At 35.0% G+C, this 17,505-nt stretch overlaps 1 protein-coding gene across 1 annotated transcript; it reads left to right on the top strand.

Moving 5' to 3' along the window:
- The first annotated feature begins 8,091 nt into the window (after positions 1-8,091).
- cdx1a (caudal type homeobox 1a) lies at positions 8,092-16,253 on the top strand. Its single transcript, XM_053488073.1, has 3 exons — positions 8,092-8,622; positions 13,790-13,938; positions 14,820-16,253. Exons 1-3 carry the CDS (start codon positions 8,199-8,201, stop codon positions 15,015-15,017), a joined length of 771 nt encoding a protein of 256 aa, XP_053344048.1. The 5' UTR covers positions 8,092-8,198; the 3' UTR covers positions 15,018-16,253.
- The last annotated feature ends 1,252 nt before the right edge of the window (positions 16,254-17,505 follow it).

Raw genomic sequence — 17,505 nt, 5'->3', positions numbered from 1 at the left:
TTTAGTCAAAGTACACATGCACAGTAAGTGCAAGTAAAATATTGCTCCAATGAAAGAGAAGTTCTCCATTTAATTTCCACCCGAGTTCAAATGTATGTTAAGTATCTAAACTAATAGACTTTTATTAGATCATAGTAGCCTTAAAGTCATTGCAAAAGTATGTACATTCTCTCTCTCTCTCTCTCTCTCTGTCTCTCTCTCTGTCTCTCTATTATCTTGGCATGAGCTTCATATGTCTATACGATTTCTGAATCTGTTGTGAATCACATCTTCGCCTTTATGAACTTGTTTCATCATTAATGAATCAGGTAAAAAAAAATTGCTATTCCTTCTTAATAAGGTCATGAGTTGTGCTGGTTTCAGTTAACCTCCACTTCATATTTTAAACACCTGCTACATAATTGGGTGTGTCAAGGTGGGAAGACAAATGGTGTTGCACTGTCAATTGGAATATATATATATATATATATATATATATATATATATATATATATATATATTAATATATATATATATATATATATATATATATATATAAATAAGATGTCACATAATGTATGTTCATCATTTCATCATTTCTCACGTAATGAGTAGAATATACCATATTTTACTCAAAAATATCAATACTTATGTAAAAAATATAGACACTTGAAAAAAAAGTATGTAAGTACAATAACAGATTACATTTAAGTTTTTACTGTTACAATTCCTTCTGTATCACTCCTGTTCCAAATTCCCTGTTTCATTTTCTGTAGTTTTAAACACAAATGAGCCTGAAGAGCCTGGAACCTATCCCAGAAAACTTAGGTGGGGAACACCCCAACAGGTTGCCTATACACTGCAGGACCTAATGAGTTGAAACACACAAATGCATTTTGTATTTTTCTTTTCAAAACGTTACAAATCAGCTCATTAAAAAGAAATGGAGGGTCTATAATTTTATCATAAATTTATTGTAAGGACAGATACATAATATTAATCAAAAATGAAGAAAAACACATTATATAAATGTCATAAAGAGATTGTCATTTACAAATTGCTAATTGCCAATTGTCCCCCATGACCATACACAAGATAAGTGGTATACAGAATAGATGAATGAATGGAAGAATAAATTAATTAATGAAATTTGTGTTTATAGCATTTTTGCAGTGAAACCCTACAAGTGCACTTATTTAATACTTGTGCATTTTTTTAACTCAATACTTGTACTTATACTTAGCTACCTTTCAAAGGGAGAAAAACCCCTTTGCATCCAAATAGCGTCCAATCAAGTTTATCAAGGCAGAGGAAAGCTATTAAGAATATTGAAAAGGTATTTTTTATAACATTAGCATGCTACAGAGTTAGTGCCACATATAAATGTGACTAAATTTTTTCTTTTCTAAAAATTTCATTTTTGTGAAGCTGCCTTGAGACAATGACCATTGTTAAAAGCGCTATATAAATAAAATTGAATTGAATCAAATTGAATTAAATTCAGGCAGAGATAAAGTGACCACAACAGTTTGGACTGTTAAGCAGGAGATGTAATGGATAAGTGATTAAAGGTGCTAAGTTACTAAGATCACGGTTTGGAGTCTTAACACCACTGACCTGCTACTGTTGGTATCCTGAGTATGGCCCTTAACTATCTCTTCTCCAGGATCACTGTGTGATCCCTGACCCCAGATTCCTGATACGCAAAGAACGAATTTAAATAAAGACTTCTTCTTCTGTTTAAGTATTTTTGAGTTGGCAAATAAAATGATGTTTCTCTTCTGCCTACCTGGAAAGTATGATGTCTATTTCATTAGAAAAAAACATTGTGAGGTAAGTTTTGCCAATTTCTTAATATGAATTAACCAATCCTGTTTTCCTTGGTATGCCAAGTTACCCTAGCATGATTCTAGTAGCTAATATAATTAGTTAGGGAACAGGTCAAATTCTAGTTGAAGGTAAACAGTATGTGTCTGTGTGCATGTGTGTTATGTGCTATGTATTTGAGATGGGAAATATTTTACTGATTATCCATATCCTGACTTATCACTGTGGCTCCTCTCATGCTTCAGACCTGTGTGATTCATCCTAATGTGCTATTTGGCTCAAAGATTTAACACTTGTGAATCACTGTTGGCAATGGTGTTACATGGTTTCCCTAAATGTTTGCACCCCTGTTTCTAGCCTTTCTTGGATCATATCCTTTCTTCAGTGGAAGATCTCACCTGGATACTACAGCTTTGTAGATGCTGTAATCTACTAATTTTCAGTGACCTATTTGTCTATAAATGTAAAAGAGCATATTCAATGTTTATTGGCAAACGGCACATTATTGTGTGTGTGTGTGTGTGTGTGTGTGTGTGTGTGTGTCCTTTAAGATGCACAAAAAAAACTGACTTGATTGGGTGAGGTCAGTGGTATTAATACTGAATGTTCTTTCCTCTATATTTATCAGATAAAAAGTTTCTGATTCTGAACAGTTACTATATGTCTATAGTACGCTTTTAAACTGCACCCAGAGCCACAACAGCTCATAAGAAAACTCATTACTGGGTATATAAGCATTAGCCTTGTTTATGCCTCTTTAGAAATGTGACTGAAAGCCTGGTTCATGGTTTATGCTCTCAAAGACCAAGCCCTTTAATATACATAATGCAATCTTGACGAGCATTAGCACACGCTTCTGAAACGACCCAACCTCTAAATGCACATTTACTGTCTGAAGGAGGGAAATGTGCCTTTTTATGAGGCACAGCTTCTGTTCCGTGAGTTCTTTATAAAGCATCTGCGGTTTAGATCACATGAGCAGATGTTGAAAATACACTCAGTATGAAACTATACCTCTGCTCACGTGTACGCCCAAAGACGCAACTCTGCTCATGAAGCAGCTCAGGTAAATCTGTTTTCCAGGAGAACTAACAAACGGTAAAACTACTTTTCATATAATTGAAAGTCTGGTCACATGAGGTGAGGAGCTTTGGTTTCCAAAACAGACGATGGCATGGAAAAATCCAGCTTTTATACACTTTGCAGTTAAATTCATTATTTTTGTAGCGGTCTGGAACCGCTGGAAGGGATAGACTGGTCTGTGGACACAGGATGGAGAACATGCTGTAATGTTGACGTCTGAAACAGGAAACGGTAGATAAATGTGGTGAAAAGAGAGAGAGAGAGAGAGAGAGAGAGAGAGTAGAAGCAAACACATACAGAAACAGAAAAAGGTAGTTGGATCAACAAGAAGAAAGGTGGTCAGATTTAAAGCAAAAGCTAAAATATATCCAATTTGTCAAATGCACAAAACGTCAAATGCACTAAAATTCTAAGTTTATATATATATATATATATATATATATATAAATCTAACTTACTAATCAGTAGGTACATTCGATTCTAATCGTTTAGATTAACATTTGTGTTGTGTTTAATTTTATTACTCTTCTTTTTACACAAATATTTGTTTAGATTAGCTCATAATTTCCTAATCAAAAAGTTATGTATTAACTCAGCAAAATAAAGATAATAGAATCACACAATGCCCCCTACTGGATAAGTAAAGATAGTGTCATAGGTTTGCAGCTAGCTCATTTGTCTTGTTAGCCTTGTGTGCCCACTGACCTCAGTATGTATGTATGTATGTATGTATCTATCTATCTATCTATCTATCCCAAGCTCTTTATCCTGCCAACAATTCATCCAAGCTGGGGGTTAGCACAGTCAGTCCACTTGTCTACACATTTTTGGACAGTAGATGGAAACCAGAGAAACCATAGGAAACCCATATGCACACAAAGAGAACATGTGTCCTGAGCTCAGGACTAAACCATGGAGCCTATAGCTGTAATGCAGCAGTGCTACCCACTGGGGTTCTTAAGACTTTTACAGGCAATGTAGGTACTGTTCCAAATAAGAAAAATACATGATCCTTCACTGTAAGCACCTGCAGTGCACCAAATATGTTACAGTTATATAATACGAACACTGTCTATTTGTTATATATCTATTAGATTTACCCTTTTAATGCAACTTCCGGTTATACAACACTCATTTTAGAGTCCGATCAATATCTATATCTAATAAGTTAATTATTTATTCCTGTATAGAATTATGTATCATATAAACCATCTGTCCACTATTATATGTACACCTTCTTATTTATGCAAGCATCCAATCATTCAACCACATGGCAGCAACACAAAATATTTTTTCATGCCTGACTTTATCCACAGCATGGTGGTTGGTCTCAGATGAGCTTTTAAATATTTTAGAAAATCTACACACACCAGAAGATTGTGAGAAACAAAAAATAAATCTGGTGTGCAGAGGGTTTGCATGGTTACCTTCTTTCCGTGATGACACAGATGAGATGAATAACCAGCCATGTCTGAGCTGATAACAATTTCTAACAAAAGAGTATCTGACATTTTTTTTTCTTTTTCTTGCTGCACCACAGATATAGGGTGAGATACAGACGTGCTGAAAGTATAGTATAGTATAGTATAGTATAGTATACATATTTATAGTAAAATGTGTAAATAAATCTCCAAGTTTTATTGTTTCTGTGTTATATTAGGATAGATTATGTTGTAAGTGTGTTTTTGCTGGCTTATAAGTTTTATCCACATTAAAAAACAGCATTCATAAGAAAAACCTAATGTACAACATTACCTCCTCATTTTACTTGGACTTGGCAGTTATTTACCACAATGGCATCACAGGCCATATGTACTTACAATAAAGAATTTGCTCTAATCAATCCAGTCCAATTAGTAACTCAAAACTGAACAGGAGAATGGCTCCAGTGCCACACTCTATTTGCAGAAGTCGGAAACATTCAGGCATTTAATTTGAAAAGTGAAACAGACCACAGACTCTCATTTCGACATCTTTTAGTTGAGAAAACAAGACCCGAGAGCAAGAGTCAACGTGTGTGTATGTGTGTGTGTGTGTGTGTATATGTGTGTGTGTGTGTGTGTGTGTGATGTGCTTTTCATTTTTCAGTGTAACAATTACCCCCTCCTCACCCTATCTCTGTTCATGTTTCTCTGTCCCTGTCAGTCCAAATGAAGGACATGTGACCTGGTGCTTTTCACATTCGTGCTGTTTATTTTAGCATATTAAATCACATTGTACGGCACTACATCATATGACATCAAAACAGTTCAGTCCTGAGCTCCAGTTACAGTCTTTTTGAATCTACTGCAACCTTGATAATGATGAAACAGTCACTGAAGAATTGATTAATTCATTTCGTATTTATGGTCTTTGATGATGTCCATAACTGTTTATTGGAGAAACATACAGCCCTAAACTGTCCTTAGATTTCGAGAAGAAGAAAAAGAAAAAGATGAAAACATATAATGCATAGTGTTCCTGCTATGTTGTTGTTTGTTTTTCGGTTGCTCCTGTCAAGTGGTCGCCACAGTAGACCATCTGATCCGCACACAACTTGGCACAATTTTTGTCGGATCCCCTGCCTGACGCAACCCTCCCATTTTATCCGGGCTTGGGGTCGGTGCTGCATCCAAGTTGCTGGGTTTGGGCATTGACTGAAGAATCGAACGTTGGTCTACTGCATGGCATCCGAGAACCCAACCACTCAACCATCAAAGTCCTCATTATAAATAAATTTGTTCATTCACTTTAATCATACTGGCTAGTATTTTAAATGTACTGTATATCTGTCAGTTGCTCACAATTGTTAGGTGTCTGCTGCCGACTAGTGGTAAAAATGACATAAAGCTATTTTTATAATAAGTGTTTATGTGCACAGGAAAAAGGAGAATATTATAGTGACAGAGTATCAGCCTAGATGTGTGAGTGTGAGAGCGAGACAGAGACAGAGAGCGAGAGAGAGAGACAGACAGAGAGGGAAGACGCGGCATTTACATACAGTCGTGGTTTCATGCTCCACGTGTGTGAAAAACCCCAACGAGCCAATTTGTAACATTTTATTGCTCCGGCTTTGATGTCCTCGTCCCGCGAGCTTTGATATGCGCGCGCGCTTTCCGATGTAAATAACTGGCGTCACGAAGAATGTGACATGACCGACCCCTCCTCTCAGCTCCGTCCTGTCAGCCCACCGGCGTGTCTGAGGGAAGGCTTTGAAGTGGTAGGAACTGGAAATGAAAGACAAAAGGGAGGACACACTTCAGCAAGCCGTGCGGTTTCTGTGTGAAATTTCTTCAGGCTGAAGAGTGCCGACTACTGTAACTACAGCTCCTCAAAGCGCACAGCCTCCTGCTCTGTTTGGCATGGTTAAAATCATAACGCACAGCTCCATCTGTACTCAACAACACTGAAATTATTCTGGGGAAATTATTTGAGAAATACACTGTACCCTGTATATTTAGAATTTCATTTAATTGTATATAGCTTTCTTAAAAAGTTTAAGTTTTTTTCTCTTTCTCTTATAGCAGTAAAATCTTTTATAGTATAGTATCTTCTTAACCTTTCCGTTAAAAAAATCATATTCTTATATTACTTTGATTTGAATTTTTTTTTATTGTACTCTAGTGCAATTTATTTCCATCAAAGAGGAATCTCTCTTTTCAGATCCTCATTTAAGCATTTCACTGCATATCATACTGTGTATGGTTGTGTAGGTGACAAATAAAACTTGAATTTGATTTGATTTGATTAGAATTTTATTTGTCACATACACAGTCATACACTGTAGAATAGGCAGTGAAATGCTAACACAACTGCCCTGACATAAAAAGAAAGATTTCTTTGTGATTAATAAATTGCGCTGGAGAATACAATTAAATTTTAATTAATTTTTTCAAAGAAAGTAAGATTTTTTTTTGTTATAACAAATTTAGGCTGAACAATTCACAAAAGTTACCAAAATTAAACAGAATTTAAATAGAATTTGGAAATTTACATTACACAGGATTTAGATTTATGTGAAAAAAATGTTAAGACAAATATTTTGAGGCCAAGTCAACACCATGAACTATTTGTCATGTTCCTTAAACCATTCCCAATGTGAGAGGAAATTATCCTGCTGACAAAGGCCATACAGTACACTTCCATTAGGAATAATGTTGTCATGAAGTGGTGTACATGGTCTGCAATGTTTAGGTTGGTGGTACAAGCCAAAAGTCACAAACATATGAATGCCAGGAGCTAAGATTTCTCAGCAAAACACTGCCCAGAGAATCACAGCCTACTTCCTTTTCTTATAGCATCCTGGTGCTATTTTTTCTTCAGGTAACTGACACACATCCACACATCCCCATAACATAAAACAAAACAAATTTCATCAGATAAGTCTTCTATTGCTCCAGGTCCATTGTAGGCACTTTCAGCTGTGGACAGCAAGCTGGGGGCAAAACCTGCAATTTTGAAGATGCTGTGACCCAGCTGTCTAACAATCAGACCCTTGTCAAAGTCGCTCGGATCCTTACACTTAATCCTTACACTGTCCTACCTACAGCATATCAAGTCCAAATGTTCATTTGCTGCCTAATAAATTCCACCGTTTGACATGTGCCATTGTAAAGAAATAATTAATATTATTCTCTTGACCTGTTAGTGGGTTTAATGTTCTGGCTATTTTACATTATTAGAGTGACAGTATTCATCCAGTTGTGCATTAGAGTGTATAATGTGTAAAACTAAAACTAAAATTTTGAAACATCTCTTTTTAGTGCAGTTAGAATATAAATAAAATGTATTAAACGTAAATCTGAGGAAATGTTTTGTAAGTATGGAATAGAATAAAACATTATGTTTTTAGCCTTTTAGTATACATATATTTCTATTCTGTTCTATTCTATAATTTAATTTTAATTTAAATGGAATAGTGATTGAACTCTTGCTGACCAAAACCGTGCAGCCACTTTATAAAAATAGTATTCTTATTTTTATTTCTTTTTAAGTTTAGATTTCCCTGGCAAGACACCTACAGGAAAATCTTCTCTCTATCTGATCTTTGGCCATTGTCCTGTTGAGCACCACCCCACCAATAAAACCCCCCTCTCATGAGGTGTCGGTGCCGGTGCCAGGGCAGTAAAATCATACGCTACTGTAGTATAATTCCCACACCGCCCCCCCTTCCCAGGTACTTAGCAAACACGACGTCATCCGCCGTGTGGCGGACAGGTGAGCTTTACCAGGAAGGTGAGGGTTTAGTTAAAGTAAAACTCGCCTTTGCCCCGCGGCGGCTGACAGCAGGCTCCGGGGGCCATTATGTACCAAGCAGTCGGCTCGCCAGGATGTCCGTGAGCTACCTGTTGGAAAGGGACGGCGGCGGCGGCGCGATGTACAGCAACCCCACGCGGCACGTCAACCTCGGCTACGGCCACCAGAACGTGTACCCGTCGCCGCCGTACTCGGACTACACCGGCTACCATCACGTCTCGGCCGTGGGGAACGAGCACCACCACGGAGCGCAGAGCGGCGGCGCGTGGAATCCCGTTTACGCGCCCGCGCACGACGAGTGGCCGCTTTACGCGCACGGCGCCACGCACGCGCCCTTCCCGAGCCTCGGGCCAGTGAACGCGGGGAACGTCAGCGGCCTGGTGGCCCCGCAGGAGCAACGCAGCTTGACCAATGTCCCCGGTCCTCCTCAGCTGTCCCCCATCTCTGAGAGGGACCAGGCCGAGTGGGCCAGGCGCACAGGATCACAAGCGAGCACAGGCGAGTTTTCCACGCGCTTTAAACAGCATTATTGAATCTTTATCAGCATTTTTAGAGATCATTTTAAGTCTTTACAGCAAACACCTTTAATTAAAAAAAAAATATATATATATCCTGGAGCCCTCTAATTATAATTAATGGAGTTTCCAGTTACCTTTGACCCCATCACCTAATAATATTCTTGGGTCTCCTCAAGACTAAAGGACATAAAACACCAAGGGTTCAAACATATGTTGCCAAACTTAATGCAATAGGTTATTATTTCAGTAAGGTTTAATTAAGGAACTACTCATGTTTCAGAAAACATCTGTAAAGATTCCTAGGGAAGTTTATTCAATGCAACAGGATGTTCCCCTAAAGCTCTTCAAGAAAGTTTCTACCATAATAGAGGGCAATTGTAAGGAATATTTATTTATTGTTTATTAATTCATTATTAAAAGTCAAAATAACCTTTATACTAAACTGAAACTGAAATCCATTCATCTGACTGTCTGCTACAAAAGATAAAAGAGAGTTTTATTAAATCGCTCACAGAATCTCATGGTGTCCTGAGGCACAGTGTACCATGTAATTTTCACATTATTAGCACCTTTCTCTGAGCACATCAGTGTAGAATAAAGGCTCAGAGTTTACAAGGTGATAAAAGCGATCCTCTTATATGTTGTGTTTTGTCTATGTGGCTCCAAAAGGCCACTTTTATACCAAAATAGCCTATAAACTTTAAAACTCATTATTTCTGTCGTTTATTAAAAAGCAACTTTGTGAATGTTAAAGTCGCTGTACATTATATATATATATATATATATATATATATATATATATATATATATATATATATATTTTTTTTTAAGTGCTCTGTTTCAAATTTTGTGCTAACGCAAGGACAAAATGAATTACTTGCAGGAGTTGGAAAAGTGGTAAACAAACAGTACCTCTGGCCAATTTAATACATATAAAATGTTTTAAAATGATATTGTAGGGTAGTATTTACATTTGTGTTTATTTAACCTAATTGGTTTATTTGTTTATGCATTTATTCATTTATTAGAGGCTACTGGAGTGTGTCTCTATAACCTTAAGTGTCCATATAGCCTACTTTATAACACCTGTAACGGGGTTATCTTCCGAGTAGTATATGAGGTTTGAGACCTCATATAGCGAGCGTTACCAATTAACTGCACAACTAAAGCTTTACTACTGTATTTTATCATTTTATTGACATGCACTATTTTACTCTATCCATGAGCTACAGATTGTGTTAATGAGCTATTAGGCGACTGGTAAAATAATTGTAAAACTTCTGTGAACAATAAGTATCAGAGCCATAGGAAAATACCAACAAAAGTTGTTGAAGTATGCATGCAAACACTTAGTCATATGAATAAGATTTTGATTTCTAGTAATGTTTTTAATTCCTAGTAATTATGTCTCAAAAGTGTTCAACTCAGAGATTTATAACTCTAAAACTTTGGGTTGAGGTTAAAAATCCTGGATCCTTTGTTTTGTTTTGTTTTTTTAAGAAAAAAAAAAGTTAAAACCCGCTTCCTACTTCACCTTAAATCATCCAACTACAGTATTTGTGGGCTGCTTTCCAGCTTTGAATTTCTAAATATTTAGCCCTATTATATTTTTATATTATCTCTGAGCATTATTAATTTATAATCTTTCATTGGCTCACCCAGAGAACTGTATGTTAGAAAATAGTGCTAGGAAGTCTGCTGTGAACAAGAACCCAAAGTGAACCCTTTACAAAATGCCTACAAACATGTAAAAAAGAAACTTTGTATAATTCCCTTTTGATGCATAGCATGTAGGTGATGTCTCTCAGTTACATGTGCTCACCAAACATTACACTTCCTAATTTTACTAATTATCTTACCAGATCTCAGCCTCATTTCACTATGTATCTCCACCAAGCTCCTATTTTAACTCATGCTTACTTTTGCTTGGTAGTCAGGAGGTTCTATGCTTGCTAGAAGAAACACACTGGCGTCCCTGAGTCGGTGCTGTAACCACCAGCCAATATTATTACGTGACTAAGAAGTACAACTTTGTCAGCTGCTCGTTCTCTAAAAAATAGTAGTGAAGTATGTGGGGTAAAAATGAGATTTGATGGTGATTTGAAGCTTCTATAGTTTAGTCCACTGAAGAAGAAAGAAGCAGTAACCAGAAACACAAGTGTTGAAAAGTTAAGAAAAAAAAACATGACTTGATTACAAAACATGATTTGAGACTAGCAATGTGTATGAACAGGATAAAAAAAATAGTAAATGGTTACCCTTCACATACAGGAAAAAAAGGAAAAAAAATATAATTTCATTTCATTAATAGAAACATTTTAGTTATATTTATATAAATGTCATATTGTTTTGAAAAAAGTTATGCGAAAGATGAATGCATATACACCACACTACAGTCAAGTTGCGTGTCCAAAGGTGGTGCAGTGTTGCCCAACATTAGTGTATTATCCATCATTGGGTCAAAGCACAAGGCGTCCTTGAACGCAGCAGCCTGTCTCCTGGTGAAAGATTTTCTGAAAAGCTAACAGCAGAAGCCAGGCTGTCTGATGACATGCAGGCCGCACCCTGCTGTGTCCACTTCAGGAGGAACCCATGAACGCTGATAACACTGACAGGGGTGCATGTGTGTAGGTGTGTGCGTGCGTCCGAGAGAGATAGCCAAAGAGTGTGAGTGTGTGTGCTTGTGTGTGTGTGTGTGTGTATAGAGAGAGAGAGAGAGAGAGAGAGAGAGAGATCTTGACTGCCTGAGATGAGATATCAAGAAACTCAATGTAGCAACTCAGGCAATTACAAACTAAGAAGAAATACATACATAATTTCTAATCTTATGTAATCATATTCCAGTTCTTATCTGGAACATTTGAATGCTTAGTCAGTTTGAGGAAATACCAGTGATTTTTTTTTTTTGCACTGTACAGATGAGTAGGTTACTGGCAAAGTTATAAGTTACGAGTTAAAATCAAATATACTGTATAATACATTTGTCCTAGTCTTCATTCTACTGTCTGTTATTGTCCCCATGCCTTTATGAATCAATGGTACTCATACCACACATATTTATATAACACATGTACTAGAGTCTGTGTATACTTTATATATCTGTGCTTGAGTCCATGTGCTTAGGTTAACATGGCCATAATAGCATGTCTTATCTAATAGGTAAGACTTCTATCAATATATCATTAGCTTAGCGTCTTGTCTGGACGTATTCAAGATCAATTCCATTAGTGACTACACCAGCTTAAGCACTGGGTGTATATATTTGTTTTTGGCCTGTTTTTTCTACAATGCAAACAAGATTTGATAAGATTTACCACAAAAACCTGGCCTAGTGTTTATGGAGCCCGTAAAAAATTACGTTTTAGGAAGTGAGAAAGGCTTTTATTTATTCAATGAACCCTTAAGGAACAATTAAGAACGTAGGTAACCTACAACAAAGTGTTTATCCATTACATAGGGATCTAATAGGTGGTAAAAAAATAAATAAATAAATAAATAAATAAATAATAATAATAATAATAATAATAATAATAATGTTAATAATAATAATAATAATAATACTTTATTAGGTGATACATTTGGTAACTTCCATGGGATTTTAATTTATTTCATATAATTTAATTTTTTGATGTATTTATAGTTTATCTGCATTTTAATTTTTGTCCTTTTAGATATACACATTTTGGCAAAACTATTACCCTAGATAGAGAAAGAACCATATCTCTTAATAATGCACTTATTGAGATACTTGGAAATAGAAATATATTTTTTTTGTACACATAAATATACATATTTTGAATTTCCATATATTTTATAGAGTGCTATTTTAGGGGTTAAAAGAATTCTAATTATAAATTGTATCCCAATGACTTTTCTCATGTGTGGGTTATACAAATTATTTATTTATTATTTTTTTTATTGCTACATTAGTGCACACATATTTAGCTTAATTTAAACACTTAAGAAACAATCGAACAGCATTTTATGGGTTTAACCATCCTCAAGATTTATCTGCAAATTGTCAAAATAAATTCCTGTGGCTAAGGATTAGTTGTTAATTTCTCAGTTGTTCATGTCATATTCAGCACAAGTTGTCTTAAATGCTTAATTTGTCACAAAAAACAACAATTTTTATATGCTTTAGAACACAGTTTATGTTTAAACCTATATGTAAAAATGTGATTATACAGATAGTATTTGTATCCTTTCTTAAGACAAGTGGTTGAGGACAAGAAGGAAAACTGAGGTCTACAGTGACCACAGTTATATATAATGATAGAATATAAATATGAAATAAAATATATTAATCAAATATTGCACTTTATTTACACATGGATTAAACAAAGCTCTCAGTGGTTTGATTAATTTTTAATCAGAATAATGTAGTTAATAATTGAGACACATTGCCTGGCTCCTCTAGACACACAGTCTTTTTTGTGCGTCGTGTTATTACTCTGTCATAAGCAAATATTAATACACAATGCAATGTCCATCATCATACTTTACTGTAGAGGCATGCACAAGAGCTTATGCTTTGACCTGAATCAACGAGTCTAGGATTCTGTGAATTGCAATGCTGATGTTTGACATCAAAACTTAATGCATAATGCATGAGAACAGTGTTGTTAAATTGACCCCAAATTACTCAACTAAATAAATACTATTGTAAATGGTACGATAGATTAAAATAATACTCTCTGACTAAAGTAGAAAAGTATACACATTTAATTAGCAACTTTTTTAAAAATTTCAAATTTAGATTTTTGTTATTAATAAAAAATTATTTAACTGTATTTAACAACAGCCTTATTTCCTAAATCTTTCACATTAGCAAGCACCACCACAATTCAAACTAAAGGCTAATACCAAATTTTCACAATGCAAATGGTCTTAATAGCTAAATTAAAGTGGAAATAAGATCAGTCACACCTGTTAACATTAACTTATAAAAATATAAATGTCATTATAGAGAAGTGTTTTGATATAATGTTTAAGTAAAAGAAAAAATTCTAGTAAAGTAGATGTACATATGTGTGAACTGCTACCCTCCAATATATTAAAACTTACTTTTTAATCTTTTAAATTTATTAAAATTCTTAAAAAGTGAGATTTTACTGTATTGTTTAACATTACCATTCCCGCTACAGGAGGAAAGACAAGGACAAAGGACAAGTACCGGGTGGTGTACAGTGACCACCAGCGCCTAGAGCTCGAGAAAGAATTCCACTTCAGCCGCTACATCACCATCAGACGGAAGGCAGAGCTCGCCGTGACTCTCAACCTCTCCGAACGCCAGGTGGGTGAAACTTTACTACTTACAGAGGATGGAAAAGGATTTTTTAAAATTTTATTGATAAATTGACATTAGCAGTAATATTATTTGGCATTCAAAATGGTGAGCATGTCCACAACTGCCCTGAATATCTTTATCCAAAGGGAAGCTTGTGACATCTTGGCAAAAAAAAAAAAAAATTAAATAAAATTAATTCATTCATTTATTCATTAACCAAAACACAAAACTACTATTTCTATGAAACCATGAGCTTATTGTAGCTAACAAATCATGGAACTTATTAATTATATTCATGTTGATTTTTTAAGAGTTAATTATTTTATTATTTTTTTTTCTTCATCTAGAAAGAGTCCTTAATATATTTAAGTATTATGTGTAATCTATAGTGTAGCTGTGTGCATTAGTGTTTGTTTTTCACTCTTAGTCCTATGGAATTTTAATTCTATGGAAAAGGTCAGAATTGTTTAAGCCCACCTTTAATTTTGATTAATTTTAATTAGGGTTCAAAGTTAGGATTTGCTTTAGTTTACTTGTAGTTTTTAATTTTAGCTTACACTGACCTAATTATGGAGTGACAAACATTTTATGAATATGTTTATAACTGTTAACCTAAATGATATATGTTACATTTTATCTGGTTATAATTACAAGGCTTATTATATTAAGTATTTTTAATAGCTTCATTTGGTCTGTTTTATTATTTCTTCAGTACCAGTAAATATCTATGAACTTTCCAAACATAACTGAGTCCTTTGTCCTGGAATATTTTATATTATATTTATAAAAATCACATTTTCTTATGCTTACGTGTAGACCAGATGGAAATGTTGTTTTGTACTGTGATAACTTCATTTCTGTTCCTCTTAATCTTTTATGCTGAACAGGTAAAGATCTGGTTTCAGAACAGACGTGCTAAAGAGAGGAAGCTGAACAGGAAGAAGATCCAGCAGTCGCAGCAGGCCTCGACCACCACGGCCACTCCGCCAGCGGTCGATATGCATGCAAACGCTGCTATAGTCGCAAGCACCAGCGGCAGCCTATTGACAGACACGTTATCTACGGTTATTAAAGAAGAATACTAAAAACTGCTGATAGCAGAAATGGAACATGCAACGTGCACGTTAAACTAAAGAAACCAAACGTTTACATTACACTCTCAGCGATAACATTAAAAAACAAACACGGAAATTCACTACACAAGAAAGAGCAAATGAAGCACAGTATTTTTGATTGTGTTTGAGTTATGACAGAAATTGTCATTGTGATTAAGGAGAACCACAAGCTTCCAGGATATTTTAAAGCTTTCGCCAGTCATTGATTATGTACCTTTTTAGACAATTTAGTCTATATTTGAAATATTGTTTAAACTGTATGTGTGAAGTGTTTTGTATGGTGTGACAAACCAATGAGACTATTAACTATTTGGAATAAGTTCATAAACTATAAATATAATAGATTAATCTTTTTATGCAGAATAAAAAGTTAATGTTGCAAAAACGTGAGAATTCTGTATTTTTTAAGGAAAAGCATAGGGACCTGTCATGTTTTATAGGTGTACGTGGTCTCATTTGGTGTTGCCACAACTGTAAATAAGTGCACAGTTGTCATGTGAGAGGACTTGGCTGCTGAACACCTGCTTTGTGGATAATGAGGTTATGGAGGAATGTCCCTTCAGCAGAAGGAGTAACTTTGACCTGTTGATCGTTAAATTCTGGGTGTGGTGTGGGCAAAGTTGCTTGCATCGTTTCATAGTCAGATGATTCATCTCAATTATAGATACAAGATATGTGATAGTTTCCTGCCTTTGGCTCCACATGATGGCACGTCAACAAAATCAACCTTTGATTTGGAAATACAAGATTGATGTTTTAATGACACAAACTCTGCATCAATGCATACTTTGCAATATGTGGTCTTGTGTGTATTGGATTATAAAGTGTACGGAGATAAAGGTTAACCTGAGACCAAATTGTGCATTTAGTTTTAAGAGAAACAAATGCAAGTACATGATTTACTGTATATTGTGCAAAGTTTGCAAAAAGAATCTATTTATCAAGATGATAAACGGTAATTCTATTTTTGTTAATTGTGCATGTTACCTTTAAAATTTCATTGCATCCGAAATGATAAAACCCCTATTCTTCTATTCAGCTGCTCCTGATGTCATGTACATAATAATAATAATAATAATAATAATAATAATAATAATAATTTGTACAGCACAAGGACATTTTATTGAAGATGAAGTGTAAAGAGCAGGTGGACAAAGATTAATTTTTGGTTAATTGGTTTGTGTCAATAAACATGTTTTATTATTATTTTCTGTTATTATTATTGCTGGATCTTTGCATTGTCTGTCATTTTGTTAAAAATGTGTAGATGTGATCATACATTTGGATTTATCCTCTGTAATGTTGTTGTTTTTTAGACATTCTGAAACTTTTAAAAGAAAAAAAAAAGATATCCAAAGATATCCATATGTTTGTCAAACCCAAGGTTTTACAATATAAAATCATGCAATATGCTTACAGTAATAACAGTAAATAAATACATTTCATATTGATATTGTAAAGGACGTGATGTGGAATTTATCCTATTTATACAGTATATAATTTTAAATAGATTATATAAAGTTTATTTTTATAACTATAAAAAGATTCTAGCCATAAGACATTCTAGAAATTCCAAACAAATGTGCATTCACACTTGCAAATTTATAATAGTTGATTTTCGAGAAAAAAAATTAATTAAAATTCAGATTTACCTGTAAAGTTCTTTGTCAAAGCAATTTTAGGGAAATCCAGACATTAAGGTTAAAGATTTTCAATTTCAGTTTTTAACAACTGATTTTATATTTGTTACGTCCCGTAGTATTTTCGGGTATTTTCCTTTATGTTTTCGTTCCTATGTCTTTCAGGTCCTGGGATTGGACATCTCACCTGTCAATCTTTGTTTCCAGCGCGACAGCGATTTGCCATGAAAATATAAGAACCCGGAAGTGACGCAGCCAGCGGCGCGGCTTCTTTCTTTCATTCATATACAGGTCCTTCTAAAAAAATTAGCATACTGTGATAAAGTTCATTATTTTCTGTAATGTACTGATAAACATTAGACTTTCATATATCATTACACACAACTGAAGTAGTTCAAGCCTTTTAATTATTTTAATATTGATGATTTTGGCATACAGCTCATGAAAACCCAAAATTCCTATTTCAAAAAATTTGCATATCATGAAAAGGTTTTCTAAACGAGCTATTAACCTAATCATCTGAATCAACTAATTAACTCTAAACACCTGCAAAAGATTCCTTAGGCTTTTAAAAACTCCCAGCCTGGTTCATTACTTAAAACCGCAATCATGGGTAAGACTGCCGACCTGACTGCTGTCCAGAAGGCCATCATTGACACCCTCAAGCAAGAGGGTAAGACACAAAAAGAAATTTCTGAACGAATAGGCTGTTCCCAGAGTGCTGTATCAGGGCACCTAGTGGGAAGTCTGTGGGAAGGAAAAAATGCGGCAGAAAACGCTGCACAACGAGAAGAGGTGACCGGACCCTGAGGAAGATT

The sequence above is a fragment of the Clarias gariepinus genome, chromosome 2 (genome assembly GCF_024256425.1).
Source record: "Clarias gariepinus isolate MV-2021 ecotype Netherlands chromosome 2, CGAR_prim_01v2, whole genome shotgun sequence".
Taxonomy (NCBI): domain Eukaryota; kingdom Metazoa; phylum Chordata; class Actinopteri; order Siluriformes; family Clariidae; genus Clarias; species Clarias gariepinus.
The sequence above is the reverse complement of the archived record's forward strand: the minus strand, read 5'-3'. Positions and strand labels throughout refer to the sequence as shown.

Excerpts from the sequence above, each read along its gene's own strand:
- cdx1a (XM_053488073.1), top strand. The coding sequence starts at position 8,199 with ATGTCCGTGAGCTACCTGTTGGAAAGGGACGGCGGCGGCGGCGCGATG. Across the intron at positions 8,623-13,789 it reads AGGATCACAAGCGAGCACAG|GAGGAAAGACAAGGACAAAG; the intron begins GCGAGTTTTCCA and ends TTCCCGCTACAG. Across the intron at positions 13,939-14,819 it reads TCAACCTCTCCGAACGCCAG|GTAAAGATCTGGTTTCAGAA; the intron begins GTGGGTGAAACT and ends TATGCTGAACAG.